The sequence below is a fragment of the Phalacrocorax aristotelis genome, chromosome 7 (assembly GCF_949628215.1).
Source record: "Phalacrocorax aristotelis chromosome 7, bGulAri2.1, whole genome shotgun sequence".
NCBI classification, from domain to species: domain Eukaryota; kingdom Metazoa; phylum Chordata; class Aves; order Suliformes; family Phalacrocoracidae; genus Phalacrocorax; species Phalacrocorax aristotelis.
In genome coordinates this window covers 32,358,065-32,370,790 of record NC_134282.1, presented here as the reverse complement: position 1 = coordinate 32,370,790, position 12,726 = coordinate 32,358,065, and the positions used below count along the sequence as shown (strand labels likewise).

General features: G+C 41.8%; 1 protein-coding gene across 9 annotated transcripts in view; it reads left to right on the top strand.

Annotated features, from left to right (window-relative positions):
• MYO9A (myosin IXA) overlaps nt 1-12,726 on the top strand; it is a 183,346-nt gene that overhangs the window by 28,127 nt on the left and 142,493 nt on the right. For all 9 annotated transcript variants that reach the window (XR_012661610.1, XM_075099767.1, XM_075099768.1 and 6 more), the window contains exon 2: nt 5,579-6,500. Coding sequence is in view for 8 of the 9 variants with exons in the window: in XM_075099767.1 (XP_074955868.1) it covers nt 5,658-6,500 (843 nt within the window). In the remaining variant the exon portion in view is untranslated. The remainder of the gene's footprint in view (nt 1-5,578; nt 6,501-12,726) is intronic.

Genomic DNA, 12,726 nt, shown 5'->3' with positions numbered 1-12,726 from the left:
CGTGCCAGGTAAAGTGGAGGCTTCTGTCCTGAGCCTCTGCAAGCGTGTCTCTGCTCCTGCTTTCATTTGCTGTTCTACTTGGGGTTGTCTCACTGCACTGGTGTCTTATTTAAGTGCTTCAGTCCAAATAAACTGCTCTGGAGGTGTTTAAAAGACATGTATATGTGGTTCTTAGGGACATGGTTTAGTGGTGGACTTAGTAGTGTTAGGTTAACGGTTGGACTCAATGGCCTTAAGGGTCTTTTCCAACATAAATCATTCAATGAGTGTCTGAAATTTATCCAAAAGAGCTTTCTTCTGTATAAGGAGAATCTTGGAGTGCTGATAGTGTGTCCCGTCCTGTCCTGCCCCTTCCCCCTGTCTCCCCCATCCAAGCTTATCATCCCTTTTGAAGGTCTAAATTGCAACTACAGACTTGCACTATAACTCATAAAATTTTTGTTTATTGCATTAGAGGTTTCATTCTTTTGGGTGGAACTAATTTTATAGATATTTTGCATGCAGCTTTACTACAAAACAGTCTCCTGCCTTCCCCACACCAATACTTGGGTCCATACATGTGCATTTTAGGTAGCACTACCTCAAGCACTTGCGCCACGAGGTTCTTTGAGACAGACTGATGTAGATGATTAAGCAATGATAATGATCAGCAAACAGTGGGAAGAGAAGAACATGGTGAGTACAGAAGAGAAGGATGATTAAAGGAGTGGGTTAAGCATTTTATAGATGATCAAATGAACTGACATGTAAAACTGTGCAATAATGACCAAGATGTTGAGCATCTACATGGGCTTTCTGCCCATTTAGGACATGGTAGTTTTTACAGCATCAGCCGTCAGAGATATATTGGTCTGGCATCAGTTTTGATGTTGTGTGGATATTATTTCAGGTACCAGCAGCATGAGGCTATTTGCTGCTGCAGAAGAGAAATTTGGAGAGCTCTTGTGCTGATAGATTAAGCAGAGAACTATGTTTAAATTGGCCTTTTCTTTATCAGATTTTTAAAGTTTATCTATTTCAGGAATTTCTGCCCCTTGTGGTATGTGTTTTGATGTACCACTGGATGGATAAATCCAGGCTGCCTTGAGCCACCGAGCCTGTTCCAATTGCCTGAGGATTGGGAAATGGGGAGAAGGTTTCACTATTTTTCTATTCCCTTGTCTGGGTTATGGGATGTTATGATAAAACCAAGTGAACTTTGCTTCCAGAATTACCCTTTTAGCAGCCTCAATGCTGACAATAATCTCTACTTTTTCCAAATCATTCAATGTTTGGCAAACTCTGTCCATGATTTTAGGCTTTAGTTGTCACAGATTATTTTTGATGGGTGCGGATGCTTTATTTTGGATTTTTGCCGAGTGTTGCTTATACTGTCCCTGAAAATGAAAATACTGAGATCGGTCTTTCTGAGTAGAAAAATAAGAAAAGGCATGACCAAAAGCCTCCGTTTCAATTACCTTCTGAAGGTAATTGGAGTATCCTCATTGTCTGATATCCCTTACAGAATAACGCTTGCTAAACAATGCATCCCCCAATGCAAGAGCACTCACCGTATGTGGTCTTGTATACATTTAATTTGAGAAAGCCCATTTGCTACCAGTGTTTATGTATATTGAACTGTGGTAAACTAGTAAAAAATTGCATAGAATGTAAAAGTAAGCTACTATTTACAAGTTCAGTGTATCCACAAAGCCTAGTTGGCTGTCATAATTTTAGTATGCTTTTTCTGTCAACCTGCTGTTGATCAGATTATTACTGTGATTTTTGTGAGGGCCTCTGAACTCCTTGGAAATATTGAACTATTCTGTTATGTAGGAGGACACAAGGCTTAATTTGTAACCTCACATTTGCTTGGAGATCATGCTTTTTGCATTGCAAGTAGAATTCTGTTATGATAGTAAAATTGAGCAAAATCAGTGTGCAGGATCAATTTGAGTAAACTTCTTCATTCAAACATAGAAAATGGAAAAGGATATAGAAAATATTAGGATGGAAGTATACTGGCTTGAAGTGTCATAAATTCTTCCTTTCACAGGCATGCATACTCTATAAATTTTGGCCAGAGTGTTCATGGGAGTTGGCAATTATTTCTGGTCTAATGTATCCCCTGGGTTTCTACCTCCCATGGGATCAGCATCCTGTTACTGCTGCCTCCATCCTTGCCAAAGCCGGTCCATGAGTGAAGCAGCTGAGTGATAGCTTGGTGGTAAAGTCAGTTCATCTTATAATCTGCCACTTAAGTTGGGTACAGAGCCAAGCATCCCCTTTCAGTAAGACATTAGCTTTTCTTTTCAGATATAAATGACTTGCCTACCCAGATGTAGCGTAGTTTTTTTATATGCTCTCATTTGAATGTAAAGACGTAGCAATGCAAAATGCCTTTAATTAAAATAGTGCATAGCGTGAGTATTCACAGGTTGTGAAATACTTAACTCTTGTTTTGGTCTTTTCACATCCCTATTTAATTTTTTTGTGTCCAAATGCAAAAATACCATTAATTTCAAAAGTCATATAAAAGCTAGTATGACAGCCTGCTTAAACAGTAGTCATTAGGAGCCTTGCTCCCTGACATATGCTAATTATCTCATTATGCATTTTTCATTGCAATATTGAAATTTCATTGCTTGAAAACTGACTGTCCGCAAGAGGCATGTTTGATGTTGAGCAGAGCCAGGCTGATGTGCATCGGTGGTTGGGAGACCACAAGCAATTATCTTCATTAATGTTTCTTTGACCTAACATAATACTCCGAGACATGTTTAGTGTTATTAAAAGTAAATAATGTGGCATTAAGAAATTTAGTGAGGTCAGAAAGGTGTTAGTCATTAGTGGAAGCTTCTGGCTTCTGAGTGGTTTTGGGGAGGATTTGCCTCTTCTGCGTTCCCAGAGTTACTGGGCCTTTTAGCATCTCCAGGGGTTCATGCTTGGCTCGCGATTCTGCTGGATTCAGGTTGTTTGGATGCAGAAGACACAGATGTTCATTATTCTACAGAGTCTATGCAGCATAAGCGTCTATAGAGAAGTGAAGAAAGCTTTTGGGTAGGTGGGGTAGAATGGCCTGATGCTTTATAGAGAATTTTTGAGCTTGCAGGTATTTGAGGAGAGGGAGGAAATAGGAGGGAAGGTCTATTTACTCAAGTTGACCAACTTAGAATCCTGTTTGCAGTTCTCTTGTGAGTCAGCAGTCTTAGATATGCTCTGATAACTTGAATAAAAATGGCCAGTCCTCTTGTAAGCTTTTTGAAGTAAAATCTTGGTGAGGCATTATCTAGCTTGTGTTGGGTTTTTTCTTTTTTTCCCCATTCTTGAGCAAAGGCTGGTGCTGGAGTCTCAGAGCTAGACAAAGACAAACAACCCAGCAGTTAACTGACATAATCCCTGTTGCATCTGTACCTATACTAAACCTATAGGAAAGCAGCTGGAGCGCTTCCCAGTATATAATATACATCCTGCTACCAAGCAATGCTCCGTGAATCCATGCCAGATGTATTTCACTGTAACATATTAATATCTTTGCTTGGAAAAGCACGTGGCTGGAGATAATATACTTAATGAAATATTGGAGTGAGAAACAATACAGCGTGATATAATGCTTTTTATTTAAGGACGTCAGGAATGCTTGTAGTAAATTAAACAACTCTGCAAATCCCAGCCTTGTGTGGATGTAGATGATGGGGTGGCTGTGTTTGGACTGAAGGTCTTGGATCTGGGCACTTGGGGAGGAGTGCAAGGACAGGGTGACCATGTGAAATGCTTCCTCTGAATACTCTTCCTGACGTTGAATATCTGACAATCAGGAGCTCCCTAAACCTGACATGATTTTGACCTCATGGTTTTTGGCCGTTCTTGAGTGTTTTGTTGACGCCGTCAGGCAACCATCATAGTTGTGAGGTCTTGCTCCTGTGGGACCGTGCTCAAGGAAAAGCTCAGTGCGATTCATAATGTTAGGATGCATGTTATGTAAACTTTTCTCTTTATTAAATATCACCTGCCACTTTATTGCCTGAATCCTGGCTGTGAGGGTCCTCTGCATTTCTTTGTAGTTACCTTTTGTCTTTATATTGGAATGACTCTTAACATCTTCAAGGGGAGTTTTGAGATTTTTAGAACCAATTAGTGGAGAACTGAGGGCCACTAATTCTGGAATCGCCTTCATTTGAGGCTGGTGGTGGGGCGTTTTCTCCTTCTAGTGGTGAAGTTTGAGGAATATCTGTGCATTTGGTGTTTCAACACCAGAGATCTGTGGTTTTTAAGCAGCATGAGGGAAATAAAAAGTGCAATTGTGCAAGTGAGTTGGCTGTAAATGCTTCATATCTGATTTCAGATATGGACATCTTTGGAAAAGGTTGACTTGGTGAGTGGAGAAGTGGTGCTGTTTGAATCCTGATGGATTGAGAATCTCCTGGACAGGAAGAAAATGGAGTTTATCTATTGTTCTCTGGCACAGGACCATGGGGTAACGTGTCTAGGGCAAGGACCAGATCCACAAGGGAAGGTGATGGTCACTTTATCCTAGTGTGAAGCAGCTAAAATTGGAGGGTGTTGTGTACCAAACACCCATGAGAGGCTGATGATTCTTCTCACAGTCTGGATTTCAGAGCAGCTGTAGGTGAATTGAGTTGATATAAGGTCCTCATCCCGGGAGTGTTGGAGCAAAGCATCAGGTGTATCAGCAGTGTGTGCTCTTGGGTGGGTCCCCATGCAGGAGTTGCATGTCCGTTCAGAACTTGGAACTTGTGACCACTGAGTAATTCAATTTTTTTTTTAAACTTGTGACTAGGCAAATCATTGTGTTTCATGAGTCATTTTGAATGGTGTTCAGGAAGGCCTTTGAATTGACAAAGAAGGCATTTTCGTTTTGGTTGGAGTATGCCTTTAAGGTGATATTTTGAAGTCTTCTTTCTTTTTTAAGTTAGCATTTTATGCAACTGTTCAAAATCTTAAAAGGTATAGTTATCTAACAACATCTAGAAAATATGTAATTTATGTCTATGGGTAAGTCAGTGTTGGGAAAGTCAGGGGGTGTATTCCAAAGTCACGGTTAGCTGAAAGATGCTTTCCCGAAGTTTGCCTACTTCATATGCAAACATGGAATAGAGGCACTAACTCTTAAATAAGTTATTTGGTAATACTAAGCGATAAGACTGTACCTTCTTTTGACACGAGGAGAATGCCAGTATTGATTCAGTAGGCCGTCTAGTATGTTACTCACAAAATACTGATTTTTATTCTCCATAAAATACATCAAAAATCGGAGTGTCTGTTTGAATCTTTGATGCCTCGGAGCCAGGGGAAAGTTAGCAAAAGCTTGAGGTGCTGTGAGTAGTTGTGTCCAAGTGGAAGAAAGCCTGAGGCAGCTAGGGTGTTTGTGTTAAGTACCTTCATTGCAGCTTTGGTGGGTTAAAACCCTGCTCCCATTTCAGATGTCGGTTGGGAATCATCAGTTGTTGTCTTAAGGTGATGAGTATCATCACTTGAGTTGCTCTGTTGCATCTTGTGGTGCATGTCAACCATTTTTCAGGGATGCCTACCAAGATAAAATGTCTAACATATTTTTGTTTTGCTTCTTTGTCTTTAGCGTTGCTAACATGATGACCTGACACCGTACAGGACAGTCCTGACTATGCAGCGCAGGTACTGATGGGAAAGGATCCAATATGAGTGTAAATGATGTTGGAGGAAGACGACGCTTTGAGGATAGTGAGTACACGTTGCACATATACCCCGGGAGCATTGCAGAAGGGACTATCTACTGCCCCATCACTGCCAGGAAAACTTCGACAGCTGCTGAGGTGATCGATTCGCTAATTAATAAACTTCAGCTCGAGAAAACAAAATGTTACGTCCTTGCCGAAGTGAAGGAGTTTGGTGGGGAGGAATGGATCCTCAACCCTACGGACTGTCCAGTCCAGCGCATGATGCTGTGGCCTCGCACGGCCCTGGAGAACCGCATCAGCGGCGAGGATTATCGCTTCCTCCTGCGGGAGAAGAACCTGGACGGGTCCATTCACTACGGGAGTCTCCAGTCCTGGCTGCGGGTGACAGAGGAGCGTCGCAGGATGGTGGAGCGTGGCTTCCTTCCCCAGCCGCAGCAGAAGGACTATGATGACTTGTGCAGTCTGCCAGACTTGAACGAGAAAACGCTCCTGGAAAATCTCAGAAACCGCTTCAAGCAAGAAAAAATCTACACCTATGTAGGCAGCATCCTCATTGTTATTAATCCGTTCAAGTTTCTACCGATTTATAACCCCAAGTATGTCAAGATGTACGATAACCATCAGCTGGGAAAGCTGGAGCCCCATATTTACGCTGTGGCAGATGTGGCTTACCATGCCATGCTTCAGCGGAGGAAGAACCAGTGCATCGTGATTTCAGGAGAGAGTGGGTCGGGAAAGACACAGAGCACCAACTTTCTGATTCATCACCTCACCGCTCTCAGCCAGAAGGGATTTGCCAGCGGAGTAGAACAGATTATTCTTGGAGCTGGACCAGTGCTTGAGGTAAGATGAAAATGATAGTAGCGTGGAAACTTTTTAATCATAGGAGAGAGAAAAAACAAATGAACCAAAACAAACACAAACAAACAAACAAAAACCCAAAAAAACCTCTCCAAAACAAACAAACAAAAAACCAAACAAAAAAACCCAACCCAAACCAAAAAAACACAAAAAACAAGTAGTTGGGGTTTTATTATGACACTAGTCTGGGGTCATCTCCTAAATGCTGATAATAAAATTACAATGGTATTAGCAGTAAGAGGAGGATGTGTTTCTGTCTGTGGAATTCTACCTGCTTCAAAAAAATCCCAACCAACCAAAAAAAACAACAAATGGCTTTCTGACAAATTTATTAATGCTGTGTTATCCCTCAAGTGTTTCTTAATATAGTTATATCTCTGTGATCTTTCAGTTTGAAAATGGAAATGAAAAACTGTTTCTTGAATCATTGGTAGGCTGGCTTTTTAGCGTGTTGAAAAGGTAATTCATTGCACACAGTATATTGATATTATTGTATTTACGGAGTTTCTGTGCACTCAACTTCACTGAGCTGGGGAAGAGATCAAAGGTAACTTTCATGGTCAAAATTTTATTTTCTAATCATGAGTACTTGTTTTGGCTGGTGTGATTAGTTACTTTATGAGGCTTTTTCTGGGGAGGAAAGGAGGTTAGGTGAACTGCACCATTGACTTTGCAGATATGAAACTCTAAAGAGGGATACAAGCATTTCTTAATTAATTTGCCTTGAGTTTGTCCCATAACTCTTTGAAATGGTTTTCCTTAGGCTTGCCAGTGTTGCTTAAGAGTCATGTTTGTTAAAGCCTGTCCTCACGTGGGTGACCTGAGCATCAGCTTCATCTGTGCTGTTGTTGTTCTTTGAAGCCATGGTACAGAGTGGTTGCTTGACGGCTGTGTTTTCTTGTCTGAAAATAAAAAGTGGGTTTGACTAAAGGACGGTAAAACTCATGGATTTTGGGGGTTTTATTTTCTATTTTGAAAGGGTTTTTTGGCAGTTGTAGACAAAGATATCTACTCTCTGTGTCAGACTCATTAATGGAATATAGAGGACTTGGGTCAGCTTCAGCTACCAGCAGAAGACTGGGAATCAGAGGAAGAACTAGTGGCTGTGGATGTGTCTCGCCTAAGGATAAGTGAACAGCTTCATTTTGCGAAACCAACAAGTTTTTTCTGTTTTTGTGCTAGGTAGAATGGGTGGAGCTAACTTAATCTGGAGTTAGCAAATGATTAAAGGCATTTGGGATGGGCTTTGCCCTGAAAAGCAGCAAAGCTGTGTAAGAAACTGAAGGTAAAGAAATTAAAAAGGCGCCTTTCCTTTGACAGTCTGCATGAAACTGTGTGTTAACTCTTTTAAAGCACACAGGCAAGCAGACTCCCTGTTCTTGCACTCACCAGTGTTCCTCCTGTTGTTGTGCAAGAGATTACAGAGCAGTTTCCTGCTAGAGTCAGTGAGAAAATATTGGACTAGGCTCTGGTAGTCTGCGATTAATGGTTGTTACTGTGGTGAGCCGGTTAGGTGATCACATTAATTTAAGTAAACATGTATGAAAACTACTGCATTCCACCTTCAGTCCTGTTATTTATTTGAAACATTTGCATGCCTGTTTGGGTTTTGGTATGCTTTTTAAGGCATCTTGTCTGACCAAGGTCCACTTTATAGTTCTCTTAAGTAGTGTCAGAGAAAGCACCTCTGTCTAGCTTGGATTTCCTGAGGTGGAGAAGAGATATCTCCATGAACAAGAAGGTGGAGGAAAGTTTTGGAAATTTTTTTTTCCTTCTTAAATTCTGCTTTTTTCAGGGATCTTCTTTGTAGTTGCCCCTTAAGTACTGGTATACAGTGATGAGATCCCCTCTAAGCCTCCTTTTCTCAAGGCTGAACAAACCCAGCTCTCCCAGCCTATCCTCGTATGGCAGCTTCTCAGTCCTTTGATCATCTTGGTGGCCCTTCCCTGGACCCCTTCCAGCCTGTCCACGTCCTTTTTGTATAGAGGGGACCAGAACTGTACACAGTACTCCAGGTGTGGCCTGACAAGCGCTGAGTAGAGTGGGATAATGACTTCTTTCTCTCTGCTGGCGATGCCCTTTTTGATGCAACCCAGCATCCCGTTGGCCTTCTTGGCCGCAGCAGCACACTGTTCACTCATGTTGATCTTCCTGTCCACCAGGACCCCCAGGTCCCTTTCCACAGAGCTGCTCTCCAGCCAGGTGGATCCCAGTCTGTGCTGCACTCCTGGATTATGTTTTCCCAGGTGCATGATCTTACGCTTTTCCTTGTTGAACTTTATAAGGTTCTTGCTGGCCCACTCTTCCAGCCTATCCAGATCTTTGTGCAGAGCAGCTCTCCCTTCTGGAGTGTCTACTTCCCCACTCAACTTGGTGTCATCAGCAAACTTCATCAGGCTACACTTGCTGCTGTTATCCAGATCACTTATAAAGATATGGAAAAACATTGGGCCCAATATCGATCCCTGGGGGACTCCACTAGTGACAGGTTGCCAGTTTGAGAAAGAGCTATTTACCACCACCCTTTGGGTGCGGCCTGTCAGCCAGTTCCCCACCCACTGCACAGACCACTTGTCTAGGCCATAACACATTAATTTCTCCAGGAGGAGTCTGTGGGGGACCGTATCAAAGGCCTTGGAGAAGTCCAGGTAGACAATGTCTGCTGCCCTCCCCATGTTAACCAGGCAAGTCAATGTGTCATAGAGGGTCACCAGGATTGTCAAGCACAGTCTGCCTTTAGTGAAGCCATGCTGGCTTTTTCCCAACCATGAAAGATTAAATCATTCTTGAAAGATAAAGTCATTGCTTAAAGTCAAACAAGCTTATGTCCAGAGGTGAGAAATAGAGGATGCCCATGTGCTGCACATTGCTTTTCTTTCTCTGCTTGCTGTTGTTTTATGCTATCGAGCAGGGAGATAGGGTGGAAGCGATTTCAGGATGGTGCAGTTTTGAAGATCCCTGCTTATCAGGATCCCTGTTGTTACCCTTGTGTTTCAGGATCTGAAGTTGAAGTCTACTTGCTTGGGTCTCGGATGGAGGGCAGCAGTGCAAATGGTTTACTGGTAATGCTGCTTTGGTGGTCACCACTCACTTCTTCCTGGGAACTGTTGTGTGTGTTGGGATTAGGTACAGGGGTGGGATGCACAAAGCTTTCCTTTCACAAGATCTGCAGCTGTTTTTAAGGGGAAAAATATAACCCCCAACCTGAATTGTATCTGTTATTTCTTTTGCTTTTGGAACAGAAGTTTGCGTTCCTTCGCTCTGGCAGCTGGACGGCTGCTGTTGTGCTTCTTTAGTTGCCTCCAGGTCTCTTGGAGAAAGTGAGGGTAATCCAGAGTTTTTCTTCTGCTCTGCCAGCACCAGTACCAAATAGTCACAAATCATGCAGGCTTAGAGATAAAATGTGCATACTTGTGCTTTTCCTTCCCTTCCTAAAGTTTTCTAAAAAAGGGATCTTCAGAGAAGATCTGTTGTAAAGCGTTGTGTTACCCTGCCAACCATTTGCCGATTTGACCTTTTGATTCCTTTCATTTGTGGTTGAAATACGCTTTTCACTTCTCTAAGTTTAGATGCCAAACTTGTGTATTTCCCCCCTCCCCCCCCCCCGCCCTTTTTCTTCATTCTTCTCCCCTTCTCCAGACACCTTCTTCGATTCCCTTGTTTTCCCTCTGCATATTTAAAATTAAATTATGTTCAGCTCAGGCTTTTCTTTTTAGGAGTCGCTGACATACCTCTTCGTGCTGAGACTTCTGATTTGGGGAACGGAGCACAGCAAATAATAGTTTACTCGGACCCATTAATCTCTTTTTCTTCCCCTGCTTGCAGAGTACCTCTGGTAATGTGTGTTTGCACCAAGCCACTCGTTCCTGGGAATGCCTTTGCTGTCATGCTCACAGGGCAGGAGTGGAAGCGGAGCAAAAATAAGATTTTTTTTTTTTAAATTTATTTTTATTTTTTTTCCCTTACAGCTTTGCTGTTTTCCTAATTTACCTTTTTTGAATAGCCTCAGGCTATTGTTTGTGATTGTTGTTGTTGTTGTTTGTTGTTGTTGCATGAGATTCCTGTGAGCCTTGTCCAAAGTGCACTTTTGGGGAGAGTTGTCAAGGCAGGCTGTTATTGCCATCTAACCACAGTAATATCATCCAGTAGTTGCATGTAGCAGTGACTGCAGTAAGGGGTGTGTTCTGAGACCAAGCGTCTCCTTTTAAAGTGTAGTTGACATAAGGAAAAAGAAAATCCATAGGACTTAAATGGGGTTTAATAGGCAAGCTTGTTTTGTAGTGGTGCTCCTTGGAGTGGTTGCAATAGGCCTTTTTGGTTTTTGGATAAATCATATTATAAAATATTTACATATTTATATTTTGTTTGTGATAAATGATATTACTTAAATGCCATACTTACTTTTCTCATAGCAAGGTTCCAATTGGTTTAAAAAGGTGATTTTTTTTTTTCCTGTGTTTTCCTCCACTTTCTTATAAAGCACGTTTTTACCTATAGAAGATTGCTTTTTCAGCAGGGTATCCGTAGAGCTGAGCTTACTAAAATTTTGCCCTCTGGATATTTAGTTTTAAGACCAAGCTTCTCATATTAAATTATTTTTATATAGTGACCAGAGGAAGAGTTGCATGTGCTGCAATTCAGTTCTGTTTCTGATAGGCTTCATGCGATACTTTAGATGAAAACATTATGCTCACCTTGATGCTCAGTCAGGGACCCAGAGTGGATAACTTTGCTGCAATGTAGGTAGTTTGTTTTTCAGTTAGATGCCAACCCTGATATTACTTTAAAAAACCATCAGGGAAGCGATTAGGCAGATGCTTTGCTCCAATTGCACTTTCTTTTGGAGAGGGGAGCTTCCCATAGGCAACTTGAGCAGGCCATGAAGTGTTTTTACTTCATTTCTAATTCCGAAAGCCACAATTAAAGATTTGCTCTAAAAAAAACCCCCAAAATGTTATCACAGGGCTTCCAATTCAGTGTAGTGAGACACTTAGAAGGAGGCTGCCTGGAGACATTGTGGATGCCCCATCATTGGAAGAGTTCAAGGGCAAGCTGCAGAACCTGATCTAGTGGAAGATGTCCCTGCCCATGGCAGGGCTGTTGGACTAGATGATCTTGGGAGGTCCCCTCCCACGCAAACCATTCTGTGATTCAATTAGTGGTCTACCTGGAGAACTGTGGTTTAGCCACAGGGCTATTTTACCTCATAGGCAGGTAACTTGTTCATGCCAATTTAGGACAGTGTTTTAAGACCCTGTTTTCTCTTTAATTAGATTAGCTAGAAACATCCAGATGAACTTTATATTGGAAACCCAGCTTGTTTTCATAGACTTCAACCTTTAGAGGTGGGATGTTGGTGTGCTGCTCCCCAGGCATCCCTGGGATCATCACCTTGCACCAGTGCATGGTGCAGCACCTGAGCATCCTCCTCCCTTTGGTGCAGAGTGAAACATAAACCATGTTTCAGCTTTCCTGGGGAGATTTGAATGCAAGTTAATTTACTACATTATGTTACCTTTTTTTTTTTTTCCAGTTCTCAGCAAAAATGCAGAAGTAGCAAATTCTCCCTGGCTCAGGTATGCCCAGAGGTCCCCGGTCGGGTATCACATGAGCCAAGATCTAAAGTAGTCTGCGCTAGATCGTTTTATCATCTGTAACTTTCTCATCATTTCATTTGTCACAAGAAGCATTGCAATGGCAACTACAGAAACCAGACATGTTTTCTAAGCAGCTGTTTACATGCATCTTCAAATGTCCCAGTGGGGATTTCTCAATTGCTTTTAAAAAACAAAAAAAAAAAAAAATCAAACAAGAAATGTTTCTGTGGCAGGGTGAGGAATGCTGCCGGTGGTGGAGGGTAGCTGTTGCTGTCCTTCACAGCTGATGTGCATCTGCAGCATCTATGCTGGGGAAAAAAAAAGGAGTTGATTGCTTGAACTGCTTTTGAAAAAATTGCAGTTAGACTTTTGTAGTGTCAGCAATGCTATTTGCATTCCCAATAGGTGGTGGTTTGCATAGAAACCTTAGGAACAGCAACTGGAATTGCTTTTTAATTTCTGGAGCAATATTACACAATATATGTGTTTTGCTTGTATGGGGAAGTTACAGCTCCAGTCTTAAGATCGAGATGTCTAAAAGCTGTTATTTTTTAATTTTTAATCCTGATTGTTGGATTGTTAGAGGAAAATGTAAGCAGCATCTAAAAGAT